This window comes from Geotrypetes seraphini, chromosome 1 (assembly GCF_902459505.1).
Source record: "Geotrypetes seraphini chromosome 1, aGeoSer1.1, whole genome shotgun sequence".
Classification (NCBI taxonomy): Eukaryota; Metazoa; Chordata; class Amphibia; order Gymnophiona; family Dermophiidae; genus Geotrypetes; species Geotrypetes seraphini.
This window is the reverse complement of record NC_047084.1, coordinates 113067930-113084601: the sequence shown is the minus strand read 5'-3', so window position 1 is coordinate 113084601 and position 16672 is coordinate 113067930. Positions and strand designations below refer to the sequence as shown.

The following is a 16672-nucleotide window of genomic DNA, read 5'->3' as shown; positions in this document are numbered from 1 at the left end:
GTCATCCCTTTTATGATCTTTCGCTGGGAGTATATATGTCTTCCCCAATACCAATATGATGGGAGGATAGGAGAGCAAAATAGAATAACTTATTTACCTTTCCCTTCCCCCTAGTGTGGGTGTGTGTAGAGGTTGGGTTTTGTCCCTCCCCCTTCCCACCTCACTTCCGGGGTTTGGGATATTTAAAGTCACTTTCAAGCACGCCGCGCCATCTTAAAGAAACTTAGATCGGGTGGCCAGCCGTGTATAATTAACATAAAAGGTATGATAATATATATGTATGGTGTGAATGATATTTTTTACATGTTATGCTTAGCATTTTCCACACCTAAACAAGGTTTCTTGTTTGCAGGGATAGTAGCCCTGAAGAAACCCCCTTCTTAGGGGTGAAACATGTTGGCATATGTATCCCTCACCAACAGCTACTAACCATCCCGGTGAAGCTAAGTATCTACCTTAAACTCATTAGCCATATTTATTGTTTTAAAATTAGCAAAAAGAGTTTAATACATACGAGTAAAATAAGCAAAAAAGAAAAAAGAAAAAAAGTTTATATCATTTTCACATTTGATATTGACCCGATGACGATAGGGTGTGTAAAGCCAAGGGATATGATCATATTGATCCCTGGGTGGCATCTCTGAGGGCCATAAAGATTGATTGATACACCTTAGTTACAAGGTATAAAGGGTGATCTACAACATCACCTTGGGTGAACAATTAACAGCACCTTGTAAGAGAATATTGTTCAAGCCTATTGTCCTAACCCCTTTAGAGGGAGCCACGCACAACAACATGGCGCGGTTCAGCGGCATGCCATGCACCCAAGCAACGGAGGAACAAGCTACACACCAGCCTCCAGCCACGCCCCGAGTCACCACCCACAAAAATAAATAAATATTTACTTAAAAAAAAAAAAACCCACAAACGAGGACTCACCCCAAGTCCCTCCAGAAACTCACAGCCTTTCTCAAGATCCACGTGGGTGGACAACAAGTACCCAAGACAGAGTACTACAAGGCCTGAACTACCAGTACCAGTACTTCACGCAGGCAGTGGCGATTCCAGTCCACAAGAACCTCCTGGACTGCAGAGACAAGATTTGGCTGACTCCCTCCTCAGGGCAACCAACATCAAGGAGACTGGGATTGAAGTACCAGATCTTTCCAGCCCAGGGATTCGACAACCCGCAGCAGCCATACATGGACATTGCGGTAGCTTAAGAGAAACAGGGCAGCACGACCCCCCCCCCTCCAACCCCCGTCAGGGAAGGACCTGAAAAACCCTCGTTTCCACGGGGAAAAAGACCTTCGAGGGCGCAATGCTGAGCGCACGAATTGCTGCGCTCCAGTTCCAGATGCGGCTTTATCAGGAGGCCAGTGAGAGGAAATAAATAAATAAAATAAAATAGAGATTCCAGCTCACAACTGAGCCAGTCCACACTGGCAGCAGTCTGTGCCCCAGCACTCGCAACAGTAACATAACTGCTACGCAAACAAGCACCGCCCGAGAGGCAGGGGCATCCAAGGTCAGCCCTCTCCCCAAGACAAAAATAGAACCTTGACCACCCTCCGGCCCAGCAGGATCAGATTGTCTGCGAAGGCTTGGCCCAGGATCACCATCGACCAGTGGGCCCTCAGCATCATCAAGCAGGGATTCCGAATTCGTCTCCACTCCCGCCCCCCCCACCCCAAGTGGGCAGGGCACCCTCCATCTGACGACCCAACTTTCCTGCAGCAAGGAGAGGACCTGCTTCGGCAGAATCAATAGATGCGATGACGAACAGAGGAGATCACCAAGGGGTTTCTACTCCAGGAACCCCCACGTCACCATGGACAAGAACAACGCTCGTCCCTGGATCTCTGTAAGCTCAACAGATACATACACAAGGTCCAGATGCACTCTCTGGGTACAGTCTTGGCCCTGTTACAGCCCGAGTATTGGCTAGTATCCCATGCACCCAGCCCACAGGAGGCATCGTCGCTTCTAAAGCCAAGACAGACGCCTCCAGTACAAGGTCCTGCCCCTTGGACTCTCAACGGCTCCAAGAGCGTTCACAAAGTGCGTGGCAGTGGCACATCCTCGCCTTCAAGGGGTGCGCGTCCTATCTTATCTCGACAGCTGGCAGCCCCGTTAACCATCATAACCCTCCTCCAAGAACTGGGGTTCCTCATCAACTACATGAAGCCCCACCTGATACCCACCCAGGGGATATCGTTCATCTGGGCAGTCATCGACACCACGCAGACCAAGGCCGTCCTAAGGGACTACCAGATCGACGCCATGACATCCCTGGCCCAGTGCATCCCTGCCAGCAGCTCATCGTCAGCACGCTCCGGTCTTTGTTGTGCAGCACACCAGACTACTCATGTGATCCCTGAAAGGGCACCTCAGACATCACTGGGACCAGTGTACCCAACCTCTGACCACCCACCCACTGGAGCTCAGGGCCTTAGGGAATGCCCTCGAAACCTTCAAACAGGGAGGGCAGTCCTCACCCAAACAGAAAACCAGGTGGCCTCGCACTATATCAGCAAACAGGGAGGGACAGGGTCAACCTCGCTATGCAAGGAAGCTTGCCACATGTGGGAGTTCTCCAACTCCATTCAATGCACCATCCAGGCAACTTACCTCCTGTGGGAGCAGAACGACCTGGCAGAAAGACTCAGCCACCAGCTGGATCCCGATGAGTGGTGTCTCAACCCAGTGGCGATTAAGAAGATCTTCAGCACCTGGGGCACACCGAGCATCGACCTGTTTGCAACCGAACCGAACTCAAAATACTCGACCTTCTGCGCAAAGAGATCAACCCATCGCCATCTCAGCCCCGACGGTCTGTCTGTAAGTTGGAACACCCTAAGTCCTGCAGAAGATTCTTCAGGACAGAGCAACGGTGATCATGATTGCCCTGATCGGGCTCCTGCAACCATGGTTCCCGTTCTGGCAAGGGATAGCGGTTCACCCACCTCTCCCCGCTCCAGATCAGTGCAGTTCTCATTACCCCCTCCACCACGACCTGCGTTCCTTAGCCCTGACCGCATGGATGATGAGAGGATGAACCTACCACAAGACGTGGAGCACACTCTTATGGCAGCCAGAAGACCTTCAACCAGAAAACGCTATGGGTTGAAAGGGAGAAGGTTCCGCTACCAGTGCACAGACACGCAGCGAGACCCCTACAACTGCCCCATACCGGACATCCTGCAGTACATACTGAGCTTATCTCAGGGGGACCTAAAACCCACTTCCATCAAGGTCCACCTAAGTGCAATCACGGCATACCACGTTGGCCTAGACAGCAAACCAGTGTCGAGGCATCCAGTAATCACAAAATTTCATGAAGGGACTGTCCAATCTGCACCCACCGGTCAGACCACCACCGCCCGGATGGGACCTCAACTTGGTGCCGCATCATCTCACCTCGACCCCTTCAAACCTTTAGGGGAGGCAGATCCCGTATTCCTGGCTGGGAAAACCCTGACCATCGTGTCTACCGACACACTCCCTCATGAGAACAGGGTGGTACCCAGTACCCACCCCCGATTCTTGCCGAAGGCGGCTTCAGCGTGCCTCCCGGCACTCTACATCTCCCCACAGGGAGGCACACTGCCACCTCAGCAACACCTCCTGGACTGTGTGCGGGCCCTGACTATGCAGCAGATTAGACAAGTTTCAATTGTTTGTCTCCTACGACCAAAACAGACCAGGACTTCCGGCCACCAAACGCAGGCGCGCGCGCTGGATATAAGAGTGCATCCCCTTCACCTATAGAAAAGCGCAGCATCAACCGCAGGTGGGAGCCAACGCCCACCAGCGCAGAACCATAGCCAACACAACGGCACATCTGCACCACACACCAATACGGGACATCTGCGATGCAGCCACTTGGTCCTCCATGCACACCTTCACCAAGCACAGGTTCCCTCCCAGGAGGGACAGCAACCACTAGCACAGCCTTAACAAACACTGATCCAGTAGGGTGTTATAAATATCGACAAACACTGTTCAAGTAGGGTGTTATAGATATTGATTAAGTAGGTCTTCCAGCACTCCTTCTAGACTGAATGTGGAATAGGCAAGTATGAATTCTCACATGCAAGTACGATTTGTCACTGTTGACCAGTTGGTTTCTCACTGTTCATTGATTGTCATTGACCAATTTCATTGTTCTGTGAGTTAAGTAGGTCTTCCAGCAATTCTGTCTAGTCTGAATGTGGAATAGGCAAGTATGAATTCTCATATGCAAGTACGAATTGTCACTGTTGACCAGTTAAGAATTGTCACTGTTGACCAGTTGGTTTTCTCACTGTTCATTGATTGTCATTGACCAGTTTCGCTGTTCTGTGAGTTAAGTAGGTCTTCCAGCACTCCTGTCTAGTCTGAATGTGGAATAGGCAAGTATGAATTCTCATATGCAAGTACGAATTGTCACTGTTGACCAGTTAAGAATTGTCACTGTTGACCAGTTGGTTTTCTCACTGTTCATTGATTGTCATTGACCAGTTTCGCTGTTCTGTGAGTTAAGTAGGTCTTCCAGCACTCCTGTCTAGACTGAATGTGGAATAGGCAAGTATGAATTCTCACATGCAAGTACGAATTGTCACTTTGGACCAGTTGGTTTCTCACTGTTCATTGATTGTCATTGACCAGTTCACTGTTCTGTGAGTATTATTGCTCAGTTAACACAGCACTTTATCTAAAACCTTGTTTCCACAACCTTACCTGCTTTGCCTGATTACCCTGCCCGGCTCGGCCTCCACAGCCAGGCGAGGGATGCACAAAGCGCTAAGGCGCAGGTCCAGTCGGTACATCCCTCGGCTAGGGAGTCACCCATATGTGGCTGACTCATCCTGCTTGTCCTAGGAGAAAGTGTAGTTACTTACCTGTAATGTAGGTTCTCCGTGGACAGCAGGATAGTCAGCCACACAACCCACCCGCCTCCCCATACGGCCGACCCGGCCACAGCTAGGAACATCCTGGGGATTAGGGGGAAGCAGGGGGAAATGGGTAGGGCTCGGGCATGCCCAGTGGGGCCCGGGCACTGCACATGCTCAGAGAAAAAAAAAAAAAAAATCTCTCTGAGCTATTGGAGAGCTTATCCGCAAATTGGGAGGTGTTGGGACAACACCCATATATGGCTGACTATCCTGCTGTCCACGGAGAACCTACGTTACAGGTAAGTAACTACACTGTATACAAGTCCACATTCCCCTTCCCAGTATTTCCCCTCTCTACTATCTTTCGCTGACTTCATCCTATCCAGCATTACCTCCGTTTGTCTCTGTGTGACACTGCATCTAGCACACTCTCTTCCCCCCCCCCCCCCCAATCCAGTTTGCCCTTTTCTCTTATACCTTTCTCCAACCATGATCCCTGGCATTGTCTCCTCTCTTTCTCACTCCTTTTGGGCCATTTCCACCTCTTCCAGGCCTGGAGTTAGCAAACAAGAAATGAAGTTCATGCATCACTACTGCTTCTTCTGTCAGTCCTAGAAGTTTACATTAGAGGATGTGGGACAGACAGAAGAAGCAGTAGCAGTACATGGAAAGCCGCGGTCCCACACCTCTTCACTTTTTTGTTTGCTAACTCCAGGCACAGCAAAGGTAGAAATGGAGGGAAAGGACCCAAAAGGAACTGCACGATGTGGCAGTATCAGCAGCTGGAGGAGGAGCAATATCTGGAAGACAACAAGCTGGAGATGGGGGGGAGGGGGGACGACAATATTCTGAAGGCAGTGGGCCAGCAACAAGAAAGTTTACGGTTTGGGCTGGGAAGGCTTAGCCTCCCCAAGTCTCTTATACAGGGCACCTATGTAGGCCTTCCTGGGGATTTAGTTTGTACAGTGTGAAGGCTAAGTTATGATTTCCATGTAAATTTTATAAACTACACAAGCACACTTTCACAGTAGGTTTAAATGTGTACATTGGAATTTGGCACCTTTGGAGCTGGTTCTGGGAGGCTACTTCATAAAGATACAAAGGCTTTGCTACAAAATCAAGCACTTAAGGCAGTGATCGGATATCCTGAAAATCTGACTGTCTAAGTGTATCCTGAATGCTGGACTGATTCAAAGGGACTTTGAAAATACAGTAAACTCTGTTATCCAGCACCCACCGGGATTGGTGGATGCTGGATAACAGATTTTTGGGTTGCTTGAGAGTTACTGTAAAATAGTTTTGTCTCCTTTCCCACCAACCTCTATTATTCCCCCACCCCCACTTGTACATCCAGCATCTGTTCTTTCTGGGTCACTTTTCTCTCCACCATTTATGGGTCCAGCATCCATCCATCTCCCCTGCCCTTTACCCTGCAAAGTCCTTTCCTCTTCCCCCCCCAACACTTATGGGTCCAGCATCCATGGAAGGTGGTCCTGACAACACCCCCCTCCCTCCCTCTCTCTCACCCCCAAAGCAGAAGAGCCATTCCTGACGACCTCCCTTCCTCTCGCCCCCAAAGCAACAGAGCTGTTCTGACAACCCCTCCTACCTCACTTATCCAAAGCAGTAGCAGCAGATGGTGAGCAGAGGAAGCACTGTAAACAAGGCAGCTCAAGCAGGGCCTTTCCTCTGTCATGTCACTTCCGATGCGGCAGAGGAAAGGCCCTGCCAGGGCTGGCTGGAAGCTGTCTGTTTACAGCGCTTCCTCTGCTCACCACCTGCCACTACTGCTTCGGGTAAGTGAGGGAGGAGGGGTTGTTAGGATCAGCTCTGATGCTTTAGAGGCCAGAGAGAGGGGGGTTGTTGGGATTGGCTGCTGCTGCTGCTTCGTGGCTAGAGGGAGGGAGATTTGTGGCTGATGCTTCAGAGTTTGAAGGGAAGGAGGGAGATTTGTGGCTGCCGCTGATGCTTTGGTGGCTGGAGGGAGGGGGGTTATTGGGACAGGAGCACATGACTTTGGAGGTTGTCTGAGGAGCACGGAAGCCTTTTTTTTTGCCTGTTGGTTGAGAGTGCTGGGAATCTGCGATTTTCTCTGTAAATGCTTGGAATCAGCGATTTCTCTATGCAAGCTGATGTAATTTGGGGGGAGGAGCCAGCAAGCTAAAAACCGTGAATAATCGAAATTGCGAATGCTGAAACTGCAAATATGGAGGGAGAAGTGTAGAAACAATTGCATTTCTTCCTGAACAATGCAAAATATAGACAGCAGATATAAATTCTCAAAACTAACACATTTCAATCACTAAATTGAAATTAAAATAATTTTTTCTGCCCTTATCTGTTGATTTTATTTTTCTAATCATCTAGTTGTACTTCCTTCTGCCTGTGCTCTTAACTCTGTTTCCAGGGCCTTCTTATACATATCCTGTATTTCTCTCCTTCACTTTCTGCCCTGCATCCAGCTTTGGCATTAACTTTTAATATTCAACTTTCTTCAATTTTTCTGCTTCCTTCTCAAATCTATCTACTTTTCTGTGTTCTCTTCCTATCTATCCACATGCACCATCTCCTCCCTCTCTCTGCCCTCCCCTCCAAATCCATTTGCACCATCTTCCTCTTTCTTAAGAACATAAGAATGGCTTTACTGGGTCAGACCAATGGCCATCTAGCCCAGCATTGTGTCTTCATGGAGGATTCACAAGTACCTGGCAAAAACCCAAATTGTAGTAGAACCTTTTCTTAAACAGCATCTCTCTTTCCTTCTTACTCACTCCCATCCATGGCACCATCTCCTCCCTCTCTCTTTCCATCCCTGTGCACCATCTTCTCCCTCTCTGTTTTTCTGACATCTTTCTTCCCTTTTCTCTTCCTGTGGTCTAGTATCTCTCCTTTTCTTCCCTCCTCCTCCCTACCATAGTCTGGCATCTGTTCTCCCCCAGAAGTCTGACATCTTTCGTTTTCTTTCCTCCCCATCCCAGTCGTCCAGCATCTCTATAATAAAACTTCCCCCCGCCTCCCTCCTCTGGGACCTGGTAGTTGCTCATCCTTCTTCCTGGCAGTCGTTCTTTCACTCTTCGGGCTGCCAGTAGTGCGTGAATGAGGTAAACATGCTGCCTTCAGCAGCCCGGAAGCTTTCCCTCTGCTATTGCTTCCCACCTATTGGAGCAGGAAGCAATAGCAGAAAGAAAGCTTCTGGGCCATCGAAGGCAGCATGTTTACCTCACTTATGCTGCTAGTGGTCCTAAGAGTGACAGAGCAGCTGCCAGGACGAAGAAGCAGCGCTAGATCATGTGAGGAGGGGATAGAACCCTGGACAGCTGTGTGGGCTGCCCCGTAGGTGTCCGTGGGCCACTATTGGCTCACGGGCCTTGCAGTGAAGACCACTGCCATAGAGGCTTAGAGCATATGCTATCTCTTTGCAAATCCCTGTAATAAAAGAGAAGTTTAATTACTCGTAGCAAAAATTAAAATTGCCTTTCTCATAAGAGCATATGAATAGCCTCACTGGGTCAGACCAATGGTCTATCAAGCCCAAGTAGCTCGTTCTCATGGTGGCCAATTCAGGTCACTAGTACCTGACCAAAACCCAAGGAGTAGCAATATTTCATGCTTCCCACATGTCTTTCTCAATAACAGACTATGGACTTTTCCTCCAGGAACTTTCTTAAAACCAGCTACACTATCCGCTCTTACCACAACCTCTGGAAACACATTCCAGAGCTTTAACTATTCTCTGAGGGGGAAAAAAATTCCTCTTATTGGTTTTAAAAGTATTTCCCTGTAACTTCATCGAGTGTCCCTTAGTCTTTATATTTTTTGATGGAAATGCAACCAGAGACTCAGGAAATCACCAGACAACAAAGACAGGAAAAAAATTTTTTTTTTCAATTTACTGATCAAAATGTGTCAGTTTTGCAAATTTATATCTGCTGTCTATATTTGTCTATTTTTCTATAGTTCTTACTGATTGCATATTTTAAAGTCATCTGCCTTGACCTCTTTGTAATATTCCTGTAAACCATTTTGGCTTAAAACGGTATAGAAATTTTTTAAATAAGTAAAAAACCCTGAATATAAATGATAATTAACATTTTCTGTGCATACAGTGTGCTTTGTTTTTTTTAAATTTTGTGGTTACCATTATGTATTAATAAGATTATATAGTGTGTATTTGAAAAATGGATGGAAGAAATTGAGTTACAATTAGTACTATTATTATGGGGGTGGGGTCAGGGGTGGAGCTTGGGCGGGGGTACTCGGTTGGTATTTGTTAGGCTTAGGGGGTACTTGGCTTGAAGAAGTTGAGAAGCACTTATGCTTGGAAACTAGTTCTATGAAGTAATGTTGTATTTATGTACATCTATTTTTTTAGCATACTTGGTAATGAAGATGGTCCGGACTCTTATGAACTACAAGTGTGTGTTAAGGATTACTGCTTTGCCCGGGAGGATCATGTGCTGGGAATCGCTGTGATGCAGTTGAGAGATATAGTGAATAAAGGCAGCTGTGCTTGTTGGTGTCCCCTTGGACGAAGAATTCATATGGACGACACAGGACTCACAATCCTTAGAATCCTCTCCCAAAGAACCAATGATGAGGTAGCCAGGGAGTTTGTCAAACTGAAATCTGAATCTCGCTCCACAGAGGAAGGAAGTTGAGTTTGAATTTCCATGCATTTTTCTCCAAAAGTGCCAAGATGTGCAACTGTTCAACAAATTTCTTTCTGTTAGTAATTTTGAAAGGTTCAATTTGTCTGTCTGTCTGTTTGTTCAAATGAAGCAAGTGTTGTAAAGAAGAAAACCACTGAACAATCATATTGTGAATTATTTATTTTTTAGTAAATAGGTAAAATAATATACAGATAACTTTTCAACTTTGTATTTGATAAAAGGGAGCCCTTCTGCTTTGTGTATATAATTGATTTTGTAACCTATCCTGCCCTTCATACTCTAGATTTTGGAATATTTTAAGTTGTTGGCATGGAGCACTGTGAATTCACTCTTCCAGTTCCATTTGTGTTTGAGGTAAGGAATGACTTACTTCGTCTGAACGTAGATCTGCTGTGATATTATAAGAAAAAGTATGAAAGTGAACATACATGTCTGTACATCCTTAGAATTGCATTGCAATCAGTCCTTATTCACTCTATGAAGATTGCTGTAAACACTTTAGTAGTGGGGCTGGGTTTCTGAAGTTCTTCCAGAGGAGGGGAAGAGAGCGGTTGGAGCAAGACTTGGTGTAGACACTAGGGCTGATACAGTGCTGTGAAGGACAAGCTGTATCTAAGGCTTTCCCTCTTTTAACTTTGATTCTCTGATCAAATCCATAATGAACTAAAAAGGATCATTTCAGGGTTGAATGGGTTACAATTGGCATTTTTGTATTTTCCTCCTGTTTGTACAGATGGATGAGTTCTTCATTTCATTGGCATGCTAGTTAGTTGGGGGGTTTTATTTTGTTATTGCCTATGGATTCATTTTATTTCACAATGCATTGTATCTTTTCCTTTTTTTAATCATTGTATGTGCCATTAATGGGAAGAATGATAGGCTAATCTTTAATAAATGATTTTTTAGCAGCACTGAATGTTTGATTTTTTTGTTGTTGAAATGAAAAGTCAGTATCCCAGCTTTTGTGTTGAATTCTAAAAATAGAAATCTTAATGCTTCAGACTCGCAACTATATTTTTTCAAGGAAAACTTGATTGATTGACATTTCCTATATAGACAAAGTTAATCATGTAGAAAAAAGCAACTATTTTCCCCATACAACCTATATGCAATCACTTCTATACATGCAGCATTGCACTCCCAGCTCAGATCAGCATTGAGATTTGCTGTTCTTTCGCATCAACCTTCTTTTTTTCTCAAAACGAATGCACTTGCATTGCTATTCAACTAACCAAACTAGGAAGACTTTACAATAAACTGTTGACATTCAAGAAAGCATTTCAGTACAAACCGCAGAACCTGAAACCATAGGCCAAGGGTCTGACAATATTGCAGAGTGTCTGATTTATTGTAGAGGTAAAGCTATACGGGGAATAGACTAAGAAAGGTGGCTGTAAAGGAATTAGACAAAAGTGAGAGGTTGGGTTTAAAAGGTAAAAAGAGAGCTGACTCGTCCCTGCCCATCCCAATAAACTTCAAAAGTACAGTAGTTAATTACTGAATTAAAGGCTCTGGTAGAGACCCATTTACAAATAAGCAAAGATACTTTATTAATTTGGAGATATTAATTGGAAAGAATACATACTTTGTAAATGGGTCTCTGCTAGAGCCTCTAATGTAAATATAAAATATAAATACTCCAGCTGATGAGGACCTTCAAACTATGTCAGCTGAGAACTTCCTCTGAAGGTGGTTTGGGGGGTCCCTTTTGTCAAGCAGATGCTGGAACCTCAGTGGCTCAGAGATGCTGTCAGCGACTGCTACGCTTGGTGGAGGGAAGTTCTGGCCACCTTTGGAGGTCTTCAGCTGGAGAAATAAAACCAGAAAAGCATTTCCTTTTCTGTTGAACACAGTACAAAGACATCTGCTATATACACTTTTCCCAAAGCTAACATATTTCAGTCACTAAATTTCTTTTTTATTTTTACCTTTGTTGTCTGGAGATTTATTTTTTCATCAAGTTGGTTCCAGATTCCCTTTTTTCTGTTTTCCTGTCTTCTGCAAATTCTTCAAGTGGTTGCTGTCCATTAGTTCCTCCTACCATGATCTAAAATTTCTCTCTTCACTCCCTCCCATTGTACAGCTCTCTTCTATCCTTTATCATTCTCCCTCTTTTTTCCCTCCCCACCCCTGCACAGCATTTCATCCTCTACCCCTATGTACAACATATCTCCCTCTCTCTCACTGTCCACTATCTCTCTCTCTTTCCTTCCCTTGCTGCAAAGGGAGTGGGGAGATAGAGGGAGGAATCCAGGGTGCATCTCTCCCACTCCTTCTACTGCCACATCCAACATTTCTCCTCTCTTATCCCCCGAACCATGTGTAGCATCTTTCTACTTTGCCAGCCAGCCCATGCCCAACAGTTCTCTTATCACCCCTCTCCAGCAGCATGCCAAATCTCTTCCTCCATTCCCTCCATCACCATGTCCAACAGTCCTCCTCGCATCCCTTTCAAACTGCCCCACTATTCCCTCTCCACCACCATATCCAACATTTCTTCCTCTCATCTTTCTCTTCCTCATACATCTCTACCTCACTCCTCTCCTTCTCTATGTTCAAAGTTGTTAAAATGCATGCGGATTGTGAAAAATTGCAGGTGGACCTTAGGAAATTGGAAGACTGGGCGTCCAAAAGGCAGATGAAATTTAATGTGGACAAATGCAAAGTGGTGCACATTGAGAAGAATCATCTGAATCATAGTTACCGGATGCTAGGGTCCACCTTGGGGATTAGCGCCCAAGGAAAGGATCTGGGTATCATCGTAGACAATACGATGAAACCTTCCGCCCAATGTGTGGCGGCGGCCAAAAAAACCAACAGGATGCTAGGAATTATTTAAAAAGGTAAGGTTAACAAGACTAAGAATGTTATAATGCCCCTGTATTACTCCATGATGTGACCTCATCTGGAGTATTGCATTCACGAAAGATATAGTGGCGCTAGAAAAGGTTCAAAGAAGAGCGACCAAGATGGTAAAGGGGATGGAACTCCTCTCATATGAGGAAAGACTAAAACGGTTAGGGCTCTTCAGCTTGAAAAAGAGACGGCTGAGGGGACATATGATTGAAGTCTACAAAATCCTGAGTGGAGTAGAACAGGTACAAGTGGATCAATTTTTCATTCCGTCAAAAATTACAGAGACTAGGGGACACTCGATGAAATTACAGGAAAATACTTTTAAAACCAATAGGAGAAAATTTTTTTTTTACTCAGAGAATAGTTAAGCTCTGGAACACATTGCCAGAGGATGTGGTAAGAGTGGATAGTGTAGCTGGTTTTAAGAAAGGTTTGGACAAGTTCCTGGAAGAAAAGTCCATAGTCTGTTATTGAGAAAGACATGGGGGAAGCCACTGCTTGCCCTGGATCAGTAGCATGGAATATTGCTAAACCTTGGGTTTTGGCCAGGTACTAGTGACCTGGATTGGCCACCGTGAGAACGGGCTACTGGGCTTGATGGACCATTGGTCTGACTCAGTGGGGCTATTCTTATGTTCTTATGCCCAACAATTCTCCTCTTTCTTCCTTTCCCCATGTGCACCATCTCTTGGAAACCCCATACTTGAGGCTACTTCTTACCTTGACTTTAGAAAATTACTGAAGACACGTTTGTTTGACAAGTACTAATCTCTAATTATGTTCCTCCTACCTCATTACCAATTCCCAACAGCCGTCCACTTCCTACTTACGCCACTGTTCCAACTTTTAGATTTTAGATTTAACTGATGCCCTTCCAACTGTAATTGTATTCCAGACTGACTGGTTTTTTTTACCTTGTTTCAGATTGCCTGTTCTTACCTTATATCTCAATCACTGACTGTATGTATCCCTGTTGTAAACCGCTTAGAACTTCTGGTATAGCAGTATATAAGAAATAAAATTATTATTATTATTTCCCTCTCACTCACACATGCCTAATAATTCTCCCTTTCTATTCCCTCCCTCCTATGTCTCACATTTGTGCCCCCCTTCCTCCCTCCCTTTTGTGTCCCAAGTTCATGCTCCCCTCCCTCCTTCCTTCCTTCCATCCAGCCTTGTCCCAAATTCATGCCACTCCCATGACCCAACATACTCCTTCCTTTGTCCTATGTTCATGTCCTCTCTCCCCCTTCCTTGTCCCAATCTGCTTGCTTGCTTGTTCCCTCCCATCTGTGGCCCAAGTTCATGTCTCCCTTCTGCAGGTGTGTACCAGAGCCATCCAAATGGGCCTCCTTCCTGCCTTCCAGCCACACTTGCGTCTTTGCATGTAGCTCACCCGGAAGTCTTCCCCTTTACATTAGCTCTGATTTTGGAAGGAAGACTTCTGGGTCTGCTATGGGTAGCGTGCTGGGAGCGCTGCATGTGGCTTTGTGGAGGGGCAACTGCACTGGAGGGAAGGAAGGAGGTGCTGCTGAGGTAACACATGTGGGAGCTGCTCGCGGGATCCCCACAGACCCAGGGAGGATCCCCATGGGTTTCCTGTTGGCCCCGTTCCCTTGCAGCTCTCTAACCAGAACTCCAGTGATTAGAGGGAGAGGAGTCACATGCAGGACTGATATGTAGGGATCCTCAGCCAGCCTAGGAAAATCTGAAACTACCTATATGAAAACCAAATATAGAATATGCACACAAACTATGGGGAAAGAATACTCCCTGCTTAGTTTCAGCAAATACCAATACTGTTGTTTATTACAAATAAACAGAATAACTGTGCAGAATCCATAATGTAGACGTAGTATGTCCACTGTCCAAAGAATCTGGACCAAAAGACAATAACAAAATACTAGACAACATAAATAGAGAGTTTTAGGGTCCTTAATCTTCTGGAATGTATCTTTGAGGCACAAGGAGTACATTGTCTCTTCTGGAAGTCTTTAGAGTTAAAGTTCCTAACTGGTGCCAGGTTATCATTGTTGATTCACAATCTTGTGGAATGATGAATCCTTTTGTGAAGTGTCAGCCTTGATAGAAACATGACGGCAGATAAAGGCCAAATGGCCCATCTAGTCTGCCCATCCCACGTACCTATCCCAGGCCCTTTTGAATTCAGACACAGTTTCTGTCTCCACCACCTCTTCTAAGAACATAAGAATTGCTGCTGCTGGGTCAGACCAGTGGTCCAGCAGTCCGCTCACGCGGCAGCCCTTAGGTCAAAGACCAGTGCCCTAACTGAGTCTAGCCTTACCTGTGTACGTTCTGGTTCAACAGGAAATTGTCTAACTTTGTCTTGAATCCCTGGAGGGTGTTTTCCCTTGTGGAGATAAATGCCCTTTTAAGGGCTAATTTCTCTTTCTCTCCCTAGAGAGCTCACTTCCCCACTTACTGTTCGACCCTTATTTGTCGTCTCTTCCTTGAAAATTTTGTAGTTCTCTCTTTTGCCTTTCGTTCCTGCTTGTCCTTTATACTAACTTCCCCTGTTGTCACCTGTTGTTAAGTTTTAACACTGATTTTTGTGTATGTACGATGTTGATAGATTTTATTTTTGTACACCGCTCGGAAGTCTGATAAGCGGTATAAGAAATTTTAAATAAACTTGGAAACTTGGACCTTCAAATAACTACAAAAGAATGTAGAAACAGGGATAAGCCTCATTGAAAAATAAAATCATACTTTGACAAAAGATGAAGAACAGAAGCAATTTGTTCTTCAGCTAGTGGCCAGCCACTGAAAGAAGTTTCATTCATCAAAGGCGACTCTTATGTCGTAGATTTGTCGAGTACACAAGAATTACAATATACTGTTAATCTTAGCGGTAGTTTAAAAAAAACAGCGAGGTGGGATGACCCCCCTAAACTGTTTTAAGTCAAATTTTGTGTGTGTTTCGTTTTTATGTAAAATAATAAAATTAGCTTTGTGGACAAATGAAATGTGTTAATTAATTTTTTGGGACCACCCTAGTAAGTCATGTCTGAGTTTTAATGACATAATATTTTTAAGTGCTACTTCTCACTATTATAAGCATGTTGACTATATTTTCTTATTTACAGCACACAATGTCAATAAATTAAGCATACCCCTGATGAAGCCTCAGTAGTAGGAAGATAAGTGCTATTTTTTTTCTTTGAATTTGCAAATAACACAAATATGAATTTTGCACATTACGAGGTTTTTGTCCCATGATATCCACTGGTGCCCTGGAAGTGTTATGACACATAGGCATTATTTGCTCTGAGGTCTTTTCCTCATATTTTTGTATTTGGTGTTCACTTGATTTGGTTTTATTGAACTGATATAGCTCTACTTTTTCTCCTTTAACATATAACACCACTCCCCCTCATTTTCTTCCTGTCCTGTCTTTACTGAACAGATTATAGCCCGGTTTAACTATATCCCAGTCATTGTTCTCCGTGATTGCCACTAAATCCAACTCATCCTCTTCATCATAGCCTCTAGAGCAGGGGTGTCAAAGTCCCTCCTTGAGGGCCACAATCCAGTCAGGTTTTCTGGACTTCCCCAATGAATATGCATGAGATCTATTAGCATACAATGAAAGCAGTGCATGCAAATAAATCTCATGCAGATTCATTGGGGAAATCCTGGAAACCCGACTGGATTGCGGCCCTCAAGGAGGGACTTTGACACCCCTGCTCTAGATCCAGAGCCTTGTTTCCCATACTTCAAGCATTAGTATATACCGCTTTCCAGACACTGCCTCTTTTCCCCATGTGTGTAGAAGTATTTAATGATTCACATACCTGGGGGCTTTGATCACCCTGCCTCAATGATTCTAGTTTAAAGCCCTCCTCAGCAGGTTAGTCAATCTGCCGCTGAAGACACTTCTTCCCTTCTTTGATAGATGCACACCATCCCTTGGAAAATCATCCCATGGTCCAGGAAGCCAAAACGCTCTTGACAACACCACATGAGCATGTACACCTTCATTTCTGTTTTGATCTTTACCCTCAACAGGGAGGATCAACAAGAATACCACCTGTGCATCGAACTGCTTTACCTTCTCTCCCAGAGCCACTAAGTCACTTTTGATATGTTTGGAGTTGTACCTAGCAGTATCATTACTGCCAACATGGATGAGCAGCATTGAGTAACACTCATTAGGCTTGATGAGTCTCAGCAAGCTCCCTGTAACATCTTGGATTTTGGCACCAGGCAGACAGCATAGCTCCTAGGACATCATGTCTGGTCTGCAGA

General features: G+C 45.1%; 1 protein-coding gene across 6 annotated transcripts in view; it reads left to right on the top strand.

Moving 5' to 3' along the window:
* Window positions 1–10458, top strand: part of UNC13B (unc-13 homolog B) — an 837582-nt gene extending 827124 nt beyond the window's left edge. For 4 of the 6 annotated variants that reach the window (XM_033936037.1, XM_033936007.1, XM_033936028.1 and 1 more), the window contains one exon: window positions 9250–9535. In XM_033936037.1, the coding sequence (XP_033791928.1) occupies window positions 9250–9535 (286 nt within the window). Of the gene's footprint in view, window positions 1–9249 lie in introns of all 6 variants that reach the window. The other 2 variants (XM_033936000.1, XM_033936018.1) reach the window with 1 other exon arrangement.
* Window positions 10459–16672: the final 6214 nt, after the last annotated feature.